Below are 18,724 nucleotides of genomic sequence, written 5' to 3' on the forward strand. Positions count from 1 at the left end.
ATGTTAAATGCATTATTGTTATCACTCAAAGTTATTAAGCAATCTGAAGGGTGCATGATTTTGGCTCCTTCCCTTGCATCTTTAAACATGAGAATTTACATTGTTGTATGAGTAATGTAATGTTAGGTTCTCCCTCCTGCCAACACACACACGCACACACACTCACACACACATAGAGTATTAAAGTGGTAGACATCAAAGCAGTTATAAGCAAAATAAAATTCCCAATATAATATATAAATATAGAAATCTTAATTAGTCCTATTATATAGACAACTAACATCAATGCAAATAGATTAACTAACATTAATGCAAAGATATTATAGATAGTATATCATAGAGAAAGAGAGAGAGAGAGAACTAAAACATAAAAATGGTGGAAAATGTGAAATAACAATTAAAATTAAACTTGAATTTAAATATTTATCACTTGTTTTGTGTGTGTGTGTGTGTGTGTGTGTGTGTGTGTGTGTGTGTGTGTGTGTGTGTGTGTGTGTGTGTGTGTGTGTGTGTGTGTGTGTGTGTGTGTGTGTGTGTGTGTGTGTGTGTGTGTGTGTGTGTGTGTGTGTGTGTGTGTGTGTGTGTGTGTGTGTGTGTGTGTGTGTGTGTGTGTGTGTGTGTGTGTGTGTGTGTGTGTGTGTGTGTGTGTGTGTTGAAACATCAATAAGGTGCAAAAATGAAACAAATATATAAAACTAAAACTTGAATGTATCACTTGTTTGTCACAATAAGAGAGAAAGGGGGGCACTATTGAAACATCAATAAGTTGCAAAAATGAAAGTAAGAAATAAAACTAAAATGTGGGTTTAAACATTTATCACCTATTTTATCACTATATATATATATATATATATATATCGACACATTGAGTGAGAGAGAGTGACGGGCACTATTAAAATATCCAAAACAAGGTGCAAAATATATATATAATAAATAAAATTAAAACTTTGTCACAATGAAAGAGAGAGGGGAGATCTATAGTTATTACAATCAAAATATATTCGTAAATTGTCATAATGAAAACAAATTAGATAAATCTCTGTGATAATCTATAGGATAAGGTACATGCCTATTAATGTGCTGATAATGGCCAATGGTGGCTAACAAAGATAGGCAAGGGCTCATTATGATAGCACACACCTAGAAAAGAAAGAGGTGGGAAGGAGTGCAGGTCTACCACTTGTAATGCATGCCCTACCATGTCATAGCTTGCGCTCCCCAATACCTAAAGAGACAACACCCTAAAAAACAATACAATGGACTATTTCTAACTATTCCTCTCTCTCTCTCTCTCTCTCTCTCTCTCTCTCTCTCTCTCTCTCTCCCCCCCTTAAACCCTTTCATCTTTAGCAACCCCTTGTGCCCATGCAACCTCTCCCTATTTCTTCATCTCTCAACAACCAACCACCTACAACAATACTTGTTCACTATTTAGTGGGAAAACATGATAGCAACAATCAAAAGATGTCTTTAGCAGCCCCTTGTAGCCCATTGTGTCCAATACAACATCTACCTCTCTCTTCCTCTCTCTCAATTGAGCACCTATAGTAGCACTTTATTGTTCGGCAAGTTCACATGCATCAGAGCACTAGGAAGATGTTGTCTCCTAAGCATTTCAAATCCTCACATCCCATAGTAGGAATACATTGCCTAATGCTTAGAGATTGCCATTACAACCTCTCCCTCTCTTCCACCTGAATATCCTCTCTCCCTTAGAGATTGCCACTTCAAATTGGAATATGATAGGGGAAGGTGATAACAATACATCACCTCCTAAGCATCCTGTCTTTGCTAGCATCTTCCTCAAATAAAGATCATGCCTTGAAGGCAGTAGAGAATGTTGCCCTTAATCTTGGGCCACATGGCAAAGCGGCAACAGTACACCATCTCCTAAGCATCCTACCTCCTACAAACATCCCACTTAGATGCAGACCATGTCTTGAAGGTAGGACAACATGCTAAATTTGATGATGGACCACAATACAAGGCAGTAGTAGTATGCCACCTCCTGAGCATGCCACATCCTAATAGCATCTTCCAACTAGACATGGCAACAATAATTACACTATGGGAAGGTCAATCCATATATTAGAGAGATGAAGAGGTTGTCAATAGTAAAGATGGATATCTTTTGGACTCACTATTGAGACATAGAGTGGCATTCATAGGAGTTGGTGGATGCTTTTGAATCCTTATCTAGAAAAGTATTTGAGATCCCTATAGCAACACATATTTTGTTGGAACAAAGGGTGTTGCATTTGCTAAGGTTTCTTAAGGGTGTGAGTTTTATGTGTCAGGGTAGGGTTTTTTTGTGTTGAGAAGTCCATCCTCTCTAATTGAAGGGCATACATCCTATAGCAAAGCAAAAAAGCAGACGATGTCTTCCTATATTTGTATTAACAATTTTGCTTTGTTTTGACTTTCTACATTTTCTTTAACAATCTGACTTTATTTTGTAGGACTAACACCTAATGCATGCAAGAAATGAAAGAAAACCAATGCCAACTTGCAATAAATTGTCATGCCTCAATTAGTCTTTCTCTTGCTCATACAATAGCCTTACTTGTTCCTCACCATGTCTTGCATAGAAGCCAATGGCATTAAATTAAAATAATTAGAATCAAAGAGAGGGCAAGCAATGATGAGCCTTAGCATATCAAAATTAGAAGTTCACCTCTTAAGCAACTAATAAACACAAACACTTTTGGAGATATGTGCCATTTATCTAAGTGAACCTCTCAAGCTACTAACAAATATGAAAGCTACATGGTGCATGGACTTCATTGATGGATGTCTATGTTCTTAGTGGCTACATTAGTGGACTTGCAACTTCACACTCTCTCCCATCCAATTGTCTTTGGATTTATCTCTTCTTTTACCAGTTAGCCCTTAAATAATGAGAGCCCTTTTTGTCATTTTTATCAATTGGGTAGTTGTTTATCGATGAATCATCAATGAATATACCTACTTTTTTCCACATATATATATTTTTTCATATAATTGATTTGTGAACACTTCGATTTCTAGAGAGCATATATTTTACAAATCATATTTTTTAATTCAAAAGAATGCTTCTATTGCTAGAGAGTACATATTTTTATAGAGTATATTTTTTAAATATAAATGAATGTGTTTCTTAATGTCAATTTTTTTTGTCCTAATTGAGAGAGAGAGAGAGAGAGAGAGAGAGAGAGAGAGATTTGCTCAAACCAAGAGTACTACATTTGCTAAGGTTTCTTATGAAGGATGTGAGTTCTACATGTTAGGATAGGGTTTTTTTGTGCAAAGAGGTCCATCCTCTCTAATGGAAGGGTGTACATCTTGTAGCAAGTGGGAAAACACACGATGCCTTCCTATATATGTATTAATAATTTCACATCATTTTGTCTTTCGACATCTATCCTAACAAGTCTTACTTTATTTTGTAAGGCAAACACTTGATGCATGCAAGAAAACAAAAGAAAACCAATGCCAACCTACAATGAAATTGTGGTGAATGTGTCCTTTTCCTACTCACACAATAGCCTTAGCTATTTCTCACCCTATCTTGTACAAAAGCCAATAACATCAAATCAAAATCATTATAATCAAAGCAAGGGCCAGCAATGATAGGTCTTAACACATCAAATCAGAATCATTATAATCAAAGTGAGGGCAAGTAATGATGGGTCTTAACACATCAGAGTTAAAAGTTCACCTCTTAAGCAACTGACAAACAGAAACACCTCTAGAGAAATGTGTTGCTTATACAAGTTGACCTCTTGAGCTATTGGCATATGTAAAGTTGCATGATGCATGGACTTCATTGATGGGTGTTCATATTCCTAGCAGCTCCATTAAGGGACTTGCAACTTCGTACTCTCTCCCATGCAATTGTTAATATATGTCTCTCTTGTCTTACCATTTAGCCCAAAAAAAGAGAGCCTTTTTGTCATTTTTGTCAGCCGGGCAGCTATCTATTGATCAATCATGAATAAGTTTGCCCATTTTTGCTGCAGGTGTCTATTTTTCCATCTATACAATCTCTTATTTTAGAATATCCCAAACATACTACCACATCTAACACTGCTCACATGGCACACATCCCAAGAGTCCACCAAGCCTGACAATGCTGACATGTCGATTGTACAATTGTTCTAGAGTTAATAATAATGAAAATTCAAAATTTCTTGAGAAGGCATGCAAAGAGAGAGAGAGAGAGAGAGTGTGTGTGTGTGTGTGTGTGAGTGAGAGAAGCCCTCTCTCTCTCTCTCTCTCTCTCTCTCTCTCTCTCTCTCTCTCTCTCTCTCTCTCTCTCTCTCTCTCTCTCTTCTCATGCTCCTTTTCTTGGTGGTTGTCTTCCCAGCAGTCACACTTCTCTCTATTCTCTTGCTCGGAGCTCCTCTTCTTCATCATCGTCACAACGGGCATGAGTATGTACTATGCATTATGGTCATCTTCTTCTTCTTACCAAGCAGCTGGCAGCTCGTGTGCTCTGGTGCAAGCTCGATATGGGCGGCGCTACCTCAGCTCGTCGGCTGTTTTATATGTGAATACAATGGCATGTCCAACATGCACTTCCAACCTCCCACATCAACGGGTTCACCACTAATAGAGCAAGACACCACATCCTATAGCCTCTCTCATGGCCATGCCACTATCATGCACTATGTGATGATGAGGATATGTGACATGTTCTTATCGGCTGCTATGACATGAGGAATTGCTTCCTCCGGAAGGTCATGGAAATGTAGATTTGAATTCTGAACTTTTTCAAAGTGACAACCTTGAGCCATCGTGGACAAAACAAATAAATGATAATTCCATTATGGGAGAAAAAAATGATAAATCATTTTTAGGGAAGAAGTGTTGTTTATAGCAGAGAGGCTTCCTGATACCCAACTTTATTGCCACTGTTGATGCTATTGTGTATCGGGTATGAAATCATTGGCCAATGCCTACTATATGCATTCCAATAGAACATCTTGCAATGTCTCTTCGTGTTTAACTTTGTTGCATATCCACCCCTTCAACCACCCACATAGCACTACGGCATTTTGGTTGGTTGGAGTGCGTGGCGTGTTTCCTGGTGGGCATACAATGCGTATGCTTAGGGTTCAATTCCCCTTAAGCTCAATGTGCACATTTGATAAGAGATAAACATGCATTATGTGAAGATAGATCTCTTTATGCACACATCCCCAAATGAGGCGTGATTTGTCAATGTGTCCTTCAAATGTCATGGTAAGGGAGTTATCCTTGAAAAGTTACCATGGCTTATTATGGAAGTAAGTACATGATTGATTTTGTAAATAATAAAATAGTCAAATGTCTTATAATCACTTATATAAAATAGATGTGGGAGGAAATTCTTTCCACATAAAGAATGGAGCAATTTTGAGTTATGCATAAGGTACTTCCAAGTTACACGAGTTAATTTCTAAAGAAAATGTTGAAAAATGTGTTATAGAGGAGCTAAAGACTCCAGAAGATGAAGACTTGTTGTATTGTTTTACAATATAAACAATCTACGTTTAGGTGTTGATGAGAAGTTGATTCTATCTCAAATGATAACCAATGTGAGAGGGAGAGAGTGACCTCTATGTGTCTTGAATTATAGCATTACATATAGCCATGGGCATGGTGGGTTGCCACATACAAAAGAATGGGAAGTAAGATGCCTATGGGCTTCCACATATTTTGCAAAAAGTCTCAATCTATAATAGAAATATGCACACACCTTTCTCTCTCTCTCCAATACAAGGTCACCCACATGCATACAACACACAGACATATTTGGTTATGCACAAACTTATACATAGATCCACAAACCTTTAACCCCTTGGCATGCAAATGTACATGAAATCCACAAATAATGTAACAGGAGCATTGAATGATTGATGAGAGGTGAGACATACTCTATGTTAGAGTATAAGAGAGAGAGAATGCCAAGTGGAGAGGGGGAGGGAAAATATCATGTAGGTGTGGACATGATTACATTTTTGGTCTATTAGACAAGAGGGTATGTGAGAAGGACAGAGTGACCTCTATGTTTTGAGTTATTGGACTAATATTTTGCAAAAGACCCAATCCATAACAAGCTTATTTGAAATATTTTCCTCTCCTATTGCAACGATTGGAGAAGCTTGTTCCTCCAATTTTATCATCCTCCAACTTTATTGTCCTCTTCTAATGTTGTTAGTGTTGCTAATGGCTCCTATAGTTGACATAGGAACATCTTGTCCATTGAATGGGAAACAAACAAAGAGAGCCTCAAGTAGAATGCACATGCAATAATACATGTAAGGGGCAATTTGGACAAATATGAAGGGTACCCATTACTTTCTTTCCACATGAAAGAAATTTGACAAATTTTTGGCACTCCTCTATCATAAGCATCAATCACATGATACTAGAAAACATTTAGGTCATGTTAGTTTTTGTATCAATGAGACAATTAAATGATAGAGCTCACAAACATGTGATACCAAGCGAACACTTGATTACATAGCAATTAGATATAATTAATATTTAAGCGAACTGACCTTGACTTTTGAAAAGATAAAAAGGTTTCCACCCCATCAAAGAGGCACAAATCTCTCTAGTGCAATATTAATGGCCCATATATACACAAATACATATGCATGTGCTCACAGACATGTGGATGCACACACACACACACGTACACATGCATACACACAATATATTGTTTAATACGATTGAACAATAGCCTAAGGTTACATTGGGTTGAACAAACTGCTCATAATGCATATATCTAATAGAGCATACTAATATTAGTGCATGTACTGAATAATGAACCAATCTTTTTTTTGGGAGGGGGAGTGGGGAAGATAAATGCCATTGCTTTAAAGGTGCCTTCATGACCTACACTTGTGTGAATCCTAGCAATAATGAACACCCACACTTGTGCGGGTACCAGCGCAGAGCATTAGTATAATTGATTTGCGAACACTTTTGCTTCCAAAGAGTATTTATTTTACAAAGCATATTTTTTGAATCTAAAGAACACTTCTTTGAAGTCTTCAACTTGTTTTCAGTCCTAATTGAGAGGGAGAGTCCTAATTTTGAGAGAGAGAGAGAGAGAGAGAGAGAGAGAGAGAGAGAGAGAGAGAGAGAGAGAGAGAGAGAGAGAGAGAGAGAGAGAGAGAGAGAGAGTTTATTTCCTTTCTTGTGGCATTTGGTGATAGATCCAATATATTGTAGAATAAGAGATAATATAGATAAATGTACTTATTTTTGCTACATATATATGTTTTTGCATAAATTGATGCGTGAACACTTTTGTTGCTAGAGAGTATATATTTTATAAAGTATATTTTTCGAATATGAATGAATGCTTTTTTAAATGTCTTAAATTTGTTTATTAGTCCTAATCTAGAGAGAGAGAGAGAGAGAGAGAGAGAGAGAGAGAAATAGTTTATTTCTTTAAATACTTAGATACACTTTATTCTTGTTGGGATGGGATTCTTGAAAGCATGCAATGTAGGAATCTTGCTAGGTTTGGTGACAGGTCCGAGGTATATCATAAAACAAGGTCTAGCGTTCAATCATCAATAAATGAACCTATTTTTTCCACACGGTTATTTTTTCATATGATTGATTTGTGAACACTTGTGCTGCAGGAGGATAAACATTTTACAGAGCATATTCAATGACATGTTTAGTATATATTAGGATAAGAGATAATGTATATAAACATATCTATTTCCACCACATATATCCATTTTTGCATATAGTTGATTCATAAAGACTTATGTTGTCATATAGTGTATATTTTATAGAGTATACTGTTTAAACATAAACGAATGCTCTTTTTTAAAGTCTTATTTTTAGGCCCATTACACACCAGGCTGAGGACACATGTTTGTGAAAGCTCCATTAGTCAAGGCAAAGGTATCTACTAGGTGTTCTACACAAAATTTGAAGGCGGTATCTCTTCTATCTCATTCCATGTTGCTATGTTTGGACTAGAAGGTTCTCTCTCTCTCTCTCTCTCTCTCTCTCTCTCTCTCTCTCTCCTATGCATGATCCCATTTTGATAAGAGGTCTTTGGTGCATGATGTGGATTTGATGATCAGACGAGTGGTGGATGTGGGCCATTTGTGAGTTGATGAGCTCTCCCCCTTGAACGGACATTAGAAAATTTCTTTGGGAAAGTGTAATGTAGCTTCCCTAATCTTCCCTTGATTTAGAGCTCCTTCCCCTTCCCTCAAGCAATTCTCTCCCCCGTGCATGAACTCATTTTGGTAATACGCCTCTGGTGCATGATGTGGATTGGATGATCAGGCTAGTGGTGCACGAAGGCTATTTGATTTGATGAGCTCTCCCCCCTGCATGAACATTAGAAATTTTCTTTGGGAAAGTTTAATGCAACTTCCCCCTTAGTTCAGAGTTCTTTCCCCTTCCCTCAAGCAATTATCATATCTAGAACATTACCCTGTGGCTGTTTGCGAAGTGTTGAATCGATGGTCCTAGACTACTTGCCTCCCTATCTACCCTATTGAATCTTTGCCTTTCAATGAAGCTCACGGATCAAGGCAATATTATAAGGGCGATGATTTGGGATTGTAGATTCATCAGTCTTGCCATGGCAATGTTCAATTATGGATCTTTGCCTCCAAGCTCTGATTTCAATGATCATTCTAATTGTAGTACGTATAGCTACGAATGGCAATCTTCATTGAAACTGGTTAGCTACGATAGCAATCCGGATGAATATAATGTCAAATCAGGCCATATGATCAAGTGGCCTTCACAATGCTAGCATATGATTATGCATGCATCCTTTCCCTTTCTCTTCGTCTCTCTAAATTGTAGTTCACATCATAATTTTAATGGCAGTGTTGATGATAGGTTTTCTGATCATATCACTAGGAATATAGGGCCATTATAGGCATTAGACTGAAAGGATGATCACGTGAAAGGAAGGAAGATCAAATAGTAGGTGCTCTCTCTCTCTCTCTCTCTCTCTCTCTCTCTCTCTCTCTCTCTCTCTCTCTCTCTCTCTCTCTTTGGGTATGTCTGTGAGTCTTGCTTTATGTTTTATATTATTGCAGGCTTTATGTTTTGAGCTTTGAGTAAGCTTTATGTCAGATTCAAGAAATGATTTGATAAGTTTTTTTTTTTGGGTCTCATGCATGTGATTATAAATCATTGTGTATGTATTGCATCATCATGATAATTATCATGTATGGATGCAAAAATATTTTATATTCTCGGCTCTTTTACATGAATATTCATAGGTCATAGGAATCTTGTATTTGCAGTTATGTTTTACCTATGAAAGTTTATAGTCTTGTATGGTTTGGATTTGTGTATCGTTTATGCATTTGCATTGTCGTTATAAGAATAATCTATCCATGCAAACTCATCATCATACGTTCGTTCGTAATACATGCATGGTCTTGTACGGTATGGGGTTGAAATAATTTATGAATTGCATGGTCATCCCAAGTATCATGTATTGATGCAATATCATCATCATCATAAGTTCATAAATTATTTACGATCTTCCATGATATATGCTTGTGAATCATCTATGCATGGCACCATCATTGCTAGTATCATGTATTCATGCAAAATCATCATCATAAGTTCATAAGTCATTAATGGTCTTGCAAGGTTCACAATTGTGTATCATGTATGCATTGCATTATCTTCCATGATATATGCTTGTGAATCATCTATGCATGGCGCTATCAGTGCTAGTATCATGTATTCATGCAAAATCATCATCGTAAGTTCATAAGTCATTAATGGTCTTGCAAGGTTCACAATTGTGTATCATGTATGCATTGCATTATCTTCATAAGCTTCATGGATTTATAGCTCCAAATGGTGAGGCTAATTGTTCAACATGTGAAAGTTTGTAAGTCAAGAAAGACTTGTTATCCCTTAAGGACCCTAAACTTTTTTCAATTGATAAATTATGGTATTGTATGGTATAGGGTTGAAATCATTGCAAGTATCATTTATTCATGCAAAATCATAATCGTAAGTTCATAAATCATTAATGATATTGAAAGGTTTGCAGTTGTGTATCATATATGCATTTCATTATCTTCATAAGCATCATGTACCTATGACTCCAAATGGCGTGGCTAATTGTTCAACCTATGAAAGTTTTTAAGTCAAGAAATACTCGTTATTCCTTGAGGACCCTAAACTTTTTTCAATTGATCATGTTCTCTAAGAGACAACTTTGTGAACAATTTGTAATGCTTTTTCATATGTACAACCATTGTAGAATGGAATCCCAAAACACCAATCCTATGGAAGAGTATTAGCAAATTATGTCCCAAATGAGTAATGACCCCATGATAAGCAATGATCTAATGTATTTCCATGTGGCACCACGGGCTTTAGCTATTCCAAGTCAAAGTGTAGGTGCAGGCATCCAATGAGTGCCTTTCCAAGTCACTCTCCCTTGTTTACCACTCGTCCTCAATTCACACCATTTCAACATCCAAGACAACTAGGCATATAGGCAATCATAACTGCGCACAATAATACACTTGTATGACCAATACCACATAACCCTCAACCTAGTCCTTCATAGTGCTGCAACATGTATCTTCTCCACCAGGATAAAAAATAATAAGCTCCTTTGATGAAACCCAAGACACATGTGATGAGGTTGACACAATTGAGACCCAAGTATCCATAATCCCACAACTTGAAAATGCCAATAAGCAACACATCCAATGAGCCTCGTATGAGTCTAATGTGCCAAAACCTCCTAAATCAAAGAGAGCTTGGAAAGGAAAGAATTAAGAAACTTCAAGACAAACACAAGATCAAACAACAGTAAAAAAACAAATTTCTCAATGGAATGATGCTTGGATAGTTTAGCTCATTCACATCTGAGGGTTGACGAGCGCAGAGTTTTCCAAGCCACCAAAGTAAGGAGTGGATATTTGGTCCAAGGTGGCTACACAGCTAGCATTGCTGTTTCTAGAGTTTGACAAAGATGGCGAGGGATGTAGGAAATGTTGGGGACGTGTCTATGAGGCCTACCAAAAGGACAAGGCACATAATTCTATATCAAGCAATGATCATAAGATCACTTGCCAATGGTATGATCTTGTGGATGAATACGTGGAATTGTGCTAATGTTGTTAGTGATGCACATGCTTTAGTTGTTAGTGACGTGTCTTCGTCTAAAGACAACTCTACGACTATTCCCAATGATCCAAGTTCCAATGTTTTAGAAGACATTGCCTCTAATGACCCTCCAAAGGCTATGCTAGATCAAGTGAGCACCCAAGGAGTGCGACATAAAAAAGATAAAAAGATAGAGGAGTCACTTAGTGACATGCCTAGCACTGCTCAATTGATGTTGACTAACCAAAAGCAAACTCAGAGGAGAAGAAAGCATTACAAGAGCGAAGGCTCATAATCATGGATACACTTGCCTCCTCACTGTCTGGTTTGCTAGATGTAATCAAGAGTTTTAAGAAGGATTATGCAATGGCTTGAGCATGGATTATTGAGTCCTTGTCTATTTTGAAATGTTCATGTATAACTACATGGAGTCAATGCAGCGTTATCTCATAAAGTCTATTGTTTCATATGACATGTGAATGGATGGCGACAATGTGCTTGTAATTTGTGTCATTAGTGTTGTGATTGTTGTTGTGGCAATGTTTGAGTTATTGTTAAGTGATTCAAATGATGGTGATAAGGACACTATGTGTTTGCATTTTCTGATGGAGTACATGATTCGAGGTTTTGTTGCTCATCATTCTAGAATAGCGCATTGAAGGCACAACCGTCAATCGTGCTAGGCATATCCTAGACCACAAACTTTTAGGGAGCAAGGGTTGTTAGGTAGTTATTCAAGTCGAATGGTTAAGAGCAAGCTACGAGTTAGTCGAAGCACATTTGAATACCTTGTTGTGAAGTTAGCACCATAGATGCAATGCAAGAATACAAATTATTGTAGAGCAATCCCCATTGAGAAGTGGGTTTGTGTGGCCTTACATCGACTTGTGTGTGGCTCGAATTTAGGACCTATAGTTGATTTGTACGGGGTTTCAACATCGTTTACACAAACGACTATTTTGGATTTTTGTGATGCATTGGTTACATCTAGATTGCACGACACATACATAAAGTGGCCAAATACACAACAGATGATAAAATTTGCATATGCATTTCAGGCCCTTTGAGGCATACCATTTGTGGTCGATGTTGTAAATGGCAGTCATATATCGATCATTGCCCCAAGAAAAAATCATGAACATTATTTTAATAGAAAGGGTTTCCACTCAATGATTCTTCAAATCACTATAGCAGCCAATTGTGTTGTTTGGGATTATGATATCGGTTGGGTAGGTTCAATGCATGATTGGAATGTTTTCCAACACTCTAACTTGGGAAAGTGATGCTCAAATGGAGCATTGGGTCAATATTACCTTCTTGGTGATTGTGCTTATCCTGCATGCTTTTGGATGTTGCCTCCATTCAAGGGTAGCAAGGATGGACCATCTCCAAAGCATTACTATTGGAAGTACATACAATCAAGCAGCTGAATGCTAGTTGAAAGAGCCTTTGGAATCCTTAAAGCTCGATTTCACATATTATTGAAGAGATGTGATATGCTTCTTCAAAATGTCCCAAAGATGGTGGCTACATACCTTGTTTTACACAATATGTGCATTGTGCATGGAGACGATTTTGATGATGCACGGATACGTGAAGCATCGACAGAATTGGAGAGAGAAATTGACACATCTCAACAAGATATGGGCCATCAAAATAGTTGGAGGAATGGATTAGTAGAGGTTATTGCATTAACTAGCATGGATACCACACAAGTAGTTCAACAAGCTCAATTAGTAGAGCTGGCAATGGGATCCAATCAACCTAGAGGAGTAGCTTGAAGGGACAATGTTGCTTGAACCATGTTTCGAGAAAGAGTAAATGCAAATGTGAGAACGATATTTGGAGATACTGATTCAACAGAAGAGGTGGACGACGAAGATAGTGACGACTGAATGGAGCCGTTTGCATTGCAGGTGGGAAGCTGGAAAGAGTGGTGGTGCGTCAATAAAATTTCCCTCTTTCCACCTTCTCGTAGAGAGCTGGGTAGATACATGCTTCAATAACATGGTGAAGGGGTTCAACTCCCCTACTCTCTATTGTTCGATAGAGTTGGTGTTAATTGTATTAAAACAATATTGTTATTTTTAATATTTGTGACAATGTTTGACCAATGTTGATTAGTGTTGCGATAATCAAAGATTGACTAGTGTAAAAGCTTGGTATTAAATTGATTAATATTGATTTTTTATGTTAGGTTGGAAAGTGATCGATGACTAAGTGGTGAGCGGTGTGTAAACACCGGCGTACGGTCATCGGACAACTGCTAGGTAGAAAAATATATCTGCTACCCAGTGTGTAACCGAGTGGCGGTGCCCAAGTCAAGTTTTTCTGTGCTCACAAACTAGGCGGGCAATGGCGGTGTGTAACGGGCCTTATTTTTTAAATCCTAAGAGAGAGAGAGAGAGAGAGAGATATATATATATATATATATTATTTCTTTAAATACTTAGAGACTCTGTTTCCTTGTTGGGATGGGATTCTTGGAAGCGTAAAATAAGAGATAATACTCCGATAGCCAATAACGTCATGCCACATCCATGTGACACAAGCCTTTTTGGTCGCCAATTGCAAGCAAAAGGTTGCATATATATATTTGCCTGCTATTCTGATACGCAACAACCGGTAATAGAGCTCACTTAATGGCATTCTGCCGCTTAGGGGGCACTTCGCCCACAGAGCTCCATTGCCCAGACATGGCCTCTTCCCTCACAAGCAGGAGCACATTGGACTCTGTCTCACCCACAGGCATGGCCGGCTCATGGCTCCACAAAAGCCTCCCAAGGCCCTTCTTCAGCAGGTGCCTTAAGCCACATCCTGTCAGAGTATACTCTGTTGCCCTGGACTCTCCTGCCCCTCGCCTGAACAAGCACAGCAGCAGGGTGACGCAGCCCAAGTCCCAGGGCGGCTCCCAGGCCATCCTCTCCAGCGTCGGATTGAGCGAACAGGGCATGCACAAGGTTCAGGTGGGGATCACCAAAATCTCTATTCCCGGATGCAACATGAATGTAAGCTACGATTTCAGCACCTCCTGGTCTTTACTTGTCCAAGTTGCCACACTTGTTTCTGTATCAACTCTGACAGCTGCCTAATGTAGATGCCAGGCACAGTTATTGCATTGGGCCGCTGCAACCGTCCCGCCATTATGGTGTATGGAGGAACCATCAAGGTATTTGGTTCAGCTTGTATGGGTATTTTTCTTCCTGGTAAAGAGCATAGGATTTACGTCGTCACTTCTGTCATTTGGAAACGTTTAGACTCATTATTTATATCTATGTTTACATTAGAGATTTTCTCATCAGGAGATATCCATGTGCTTAGCTTTCAATTGCCTACATGAAGGACTCTCTTAGAGAAATTTTTTTGGATGGGTTTTTATGCAACACAGCCTTGTCTTTAACCGCATCGCATGAATTGCAACGAATTCATCGAGTGATCACTATTCTCTTTATTAGATTTCAACAAGACATGGAGATCGAAAGTTTTCAAAGTTCTGTTGCCTATAGAATTTTACAATCTTTGCCTTCAACAATTTTCCCAAGCGAGCCCAACCTCTTCACCTCAAGGTCGTACAATGGATATTGGGTCATCTAGTTTGCTTTGCTCTTTATAAAGTCCAATATAGGGGAGAGAGGGGATGTGGAATCAAATCCCATATACCCAAGATACGCAAATTTCAATGCAATATCAATGTGTATAAATGAGAAGACAACTATTCCTTTGTGGATTGCCATATTTTCCTTTTTGTGTAACAAAGAAGAGAAAATACGATGGGAATAACAACTAAATTTTCAAAATTTGGATTTAGAGCAAAAGAAAGATTCATAATATGGACTTAACAAATATCTTGAAAGTTCAAAGGCCTTATCATGCACATTATCATGTTCCCTTTATGATTTGGGGGGGAGGGGTAATAGGATAGGGACAACACTACCACTTTACACTTTTGCCAAACCATATGGATTGTAGTCCATTGAGTGTAATGTGCAATCTTCTCATTTGACTTGTTGTTGACTATGTAAATTGCCACTTGCAGTCCAAAATGAGTGGACTTCATGAAATCTAGCAACCTCCCTTAATCATCACAACCCTTTGTGCTCATAAATTTTAAGGAAGAAGGCTACAAGGTGACTATATGTTAAGCTACCAAAGAAGTGTGCTTAACAATCTTACACATTTGATTATTAATTTAATTAAATGTTACTAGTAAGATTAAAAAATCTCAAAAATTTCACATCCCTCTGATAGACCCCCCCCCCCTTGAGCATTGGAACTTTCATAAGGCATCACAGTCACAATATTGGCCACTATTATCTAGCCATGCCACATATTCCAAAAACTTGTTGAAAAATTCTAGATAGTATAAAAATAAGATAAAACTGAAAAACATTTCAGAATTGTTGCTAGATGTTATTAGTCTAGACATCTCATGTTTGATTTTGGGCTATGCTTGACATTACTGGGTATTTTAGGCATGGTCATCGTAGTGATTATTTAGGCGCTGGTCGACCAACTGCCTTATTTGACATATTTTGGGTCTATTTATTCAGTGGCTCCTCCTCCTCTCATTTAGTCATCATCATTATTCAAGTGATCTTCCTGTTGGAGAGAGGAGCTGGTGTCGATGCCCACGTAGCCAGTGACTCATTGTTGTACTTGTCAATCTCGAATTTGGCATATGGATTCCATTTTCCGAGCATATCTTTGAGTTTTCTTTCTTTGCAGTGTTCTTTTGTTCTTTTGTTTTCTTTCTTCTTTGTCTTGTATTCAGTAGTTCATTTCAGCACTTGTCTACGCTTTCATTGTTGCACCACTTCTCACATGGTATTAGTTGCAGGATCTCGTTTCTTGCTGCGATTTTTTTGCCAATTATAGGCCTTTCTTCCCCTTGCTAATCAGGCCTGCGTTTTTTAGATAAGTAACCCGCGTTTTCAACGTGTGCCTAGATTTCAGCTTGCAATTGTCAGTTTGCTGCATTCAATGCTTCACCAGCCTCTGTTTTTGGTTTTCTATCCCTAACCATGGTTGGGCGATTGTTTGTATATGCCGTTTTTACTTTTTTTGATTGGTTTTTCCTCATTTTGCAGCAATTGGCCTTAGTTTTTTTTAGATTTTTGGTTATACTACATGTGAACTCTCATTTTGTGAAGTCTTTGCTGTTGGTTTGGCTGTATTCCCTCTCCATGTACCCTCTCTCCTCTATCTTCTCTTCTTTTCCTCTCCAGATGGCTCCTCGTGCACTTCTATAGATGGTAAGTTACATGGTCCTGACTATCTTACATGGAGTGTTGTGATGAAAGCTTGATTTGTGCAAAAGCGGATGTGCTACGTTGTATGTGGAGCTATTCCTTGGTCTGAGTGTCCTTTTTCTCTTCCCGAAGATTTTGATGAGGACAACCATGAGGAAGTTGTGCTTACATGGGATTCGGACGAAACCCTTCTTATTCTGCACTGCTTTGGTGTATTTCTAAAGTTCTATTGGTGGTTACCTCTTGTAGAACATCACTAATAATATGGTCGAAGCTTTAGATGTTGTACGAGGCACCTTCCCCATGGGTGCTGTGACGCTTTATGGACAGCTTCAGCAGATGAAGTTTGAGTCTAAGGATACCATGTAGTCATTTTTACTCCATGTTACATAGGTACAAGATCAGCTTTAGCATATGTAGTTTGCCCTTTCAGAGTGACGAATGCTTTGAGGGCACAAACATCTTCTACACTTGTGAGCTTTACTCATATGTCCTCAATGTTGCTTGAGCATGAGACATCTTTATGTTTATAGAGAAGGATCTCATCTCATTATGGAGGTTCCAGTGAGGCCTTTACAGCTTTAGAGAGGGGTGACAAGAAAAAGAAGTCGAAGGTTCAATATTATTATTGTGATAAGTTGAAGAGGGAGAATAAGTAGGAAGCGAGATGCGAACTCCTCCGATGCATCATCCTCTTCCTCAAGCTCCAACTCCGATCCTTTGGCCAAGGGGAAGTCTGTGGCGTAGAGGGGATCCACTTATTCAGATAGCGGGAAGGGCTTGATTGCCCCTTCCTTTGTTGCTTTCTAGTCCAGGTGATGCTGTCATCTCTCACAACTCTTTGATGCCAAAGGGGGAATGTCAGAGGGTTGTGAGATGGGGCAATTGCGCCTTATCTATACAAGCATAGAGGTACACAAGTTCCAGAGAGACACGTTTCTGACGCATCGGCTGAAGTCTGGCAAATTCAAATTCTAAAACTGGGATTGATATCCAAGTTCATGATGGGCTATTTATTTAATAGCGAGTGAGATTGACTCCTAGTTTGAGCTCACGAGGGGATACTTTGGTGGCCTTGGTGAAAGGCGAGGAGTCCATGGTCATATATATTCAGAGGCATTTTTGATAGGATGGTCTTATATGCTACTATGAGACATTGGTGACAAAATATCTCAAAAATTTGTCTGTCCTTGGACAGTAAGCGTGTAAGTATAAGTCTGCCCCCCAAGAAATAATAAAACATATGATTGAGTACCTTGCAAATATTCGGAGATCCACTTGATATCTTATTAATGTATTGTCTGTGGATTGTGCATAAACTTGCTCACTTGAGATACTGCAAACTCTATGTTAGGACGTGTATTGCAAAGGTAAATAAGACTGCCAACAGGGTGGTTGTAAATTGCAACATTAGATATCTCTTCACCATCATGCATGGATAGCTTGAGCCCTAGCTCCATAGGAGTGCATATAGGTTTGCAATCTTGCATATTATACCTATATAAAAGCTTATTCACATACTATGATTGTGACATGATGATGCCATGCGGATTTTGGGTGAATTGAATCCCCAAATAGTAGTATAAACAGTCCATATCTAACATAGCAAATGCTTGTTTCAGTTTAGCCTTGAAATATGCAATTTTATGCTTGATTGGTTGGGTGAGTAACATATCATGTACATATAGAATGCCAACCAATAGGTTCCCCTTTTCATTCTTAGTGTAGAGAGTGGGTACAATTCGACTATTTGTGAACCCAATGTTGGCCAAATAGGCATCAACCTTAGCATACCATGCACAAGGAGCTTGCTTTAAGCCATAAATAGCTCTATGCAATTTGCAAACCATATGCTCTTTGCCTTTCATCACAAACCTTGGAGGTTATGACACATAGACATCATCATGTAGGTCCTCATTTAGGAATGCCGTCTTTATGCTCAACTAATGTACCTTCCAATCATAATTGGCAACCATAGCAATGACACACCTAATTGTACTCATATGGGATGTAGTAGCAAATGTCTTCTCATAATCGATGCTCTTTTTTTGTGCATAGCCTTTGGCTACTAAATGTGCCTTGTACTTGTCTATAGTATCATCAACCTTGTGCTTTAGTTTTAGACCCATTTGGTTCCAATGGCTTTCTTGCCAAGTAGCAACTCAATAAGATCCCCATGTGTCACGGGGACGTGAAATTTTGATATGCTTTAATCTTGTTGCTAGCATTTGATTAAGTTATTAATCAAATGTGTAAGGTTGTTTAGCACATGTGTTGCATATGGTAGTTATTTTATGGTAATAGGCCAAGGACCTTGAGAATGTAGTGGGTGTCAAAGGAAAAAGTTGTGATAAGTTATGGCGATTGGATTT

General features: G+C 38.4%; 1 protein-coding gene across 1 annotated transcript in view; it reads left to right on the plus strand.

Moving 5' to 3' along the window:
* Positions 1 to 13,687: 13,687 nt before the first annotated feature.
* LOC148030118 (Tetratricopeptide repeat (TPR)-like superfamily protein) overlaps positions 13,688 to 18,724 on the plus strand; it is a 34,649-nt gene continuing 29,612 nt past the window's right edge. Inside the window, exons 1-2 of the mRNA XM_087686396.1 lie at positions 13,688 to 14,111; positions 14,201 to 14,272. Coding sequence (XP_087542522.1) covers positions 13,746 to 14,111; positions 14,201 to 14,272 — 438 coding nt within the window. The 5' untranslated portion in view covers positions 13,688 to 13,745. The remainder of the gene's footprint in view (positions 14,112 to 14,200; positions 14,273 to 18,724) is intronic.

The sequence above is a fragment of the Lygodium microphyllum genome, chromosome 10, assembly GCF_053477565.2.
Source record: "Lygodium microphyllum isolate KBCC chromosome 10, Lygodium_microphyllum_v1.1.10, whole genome shotgun sequence".
NCBI classification, from domain to species: Eukaryota; Viridiplantae; Streptophyta; class Polypodiopsida; order Schizaeales; family Lygodiaceae; genus Lygodium; species Lygodium microphyllum.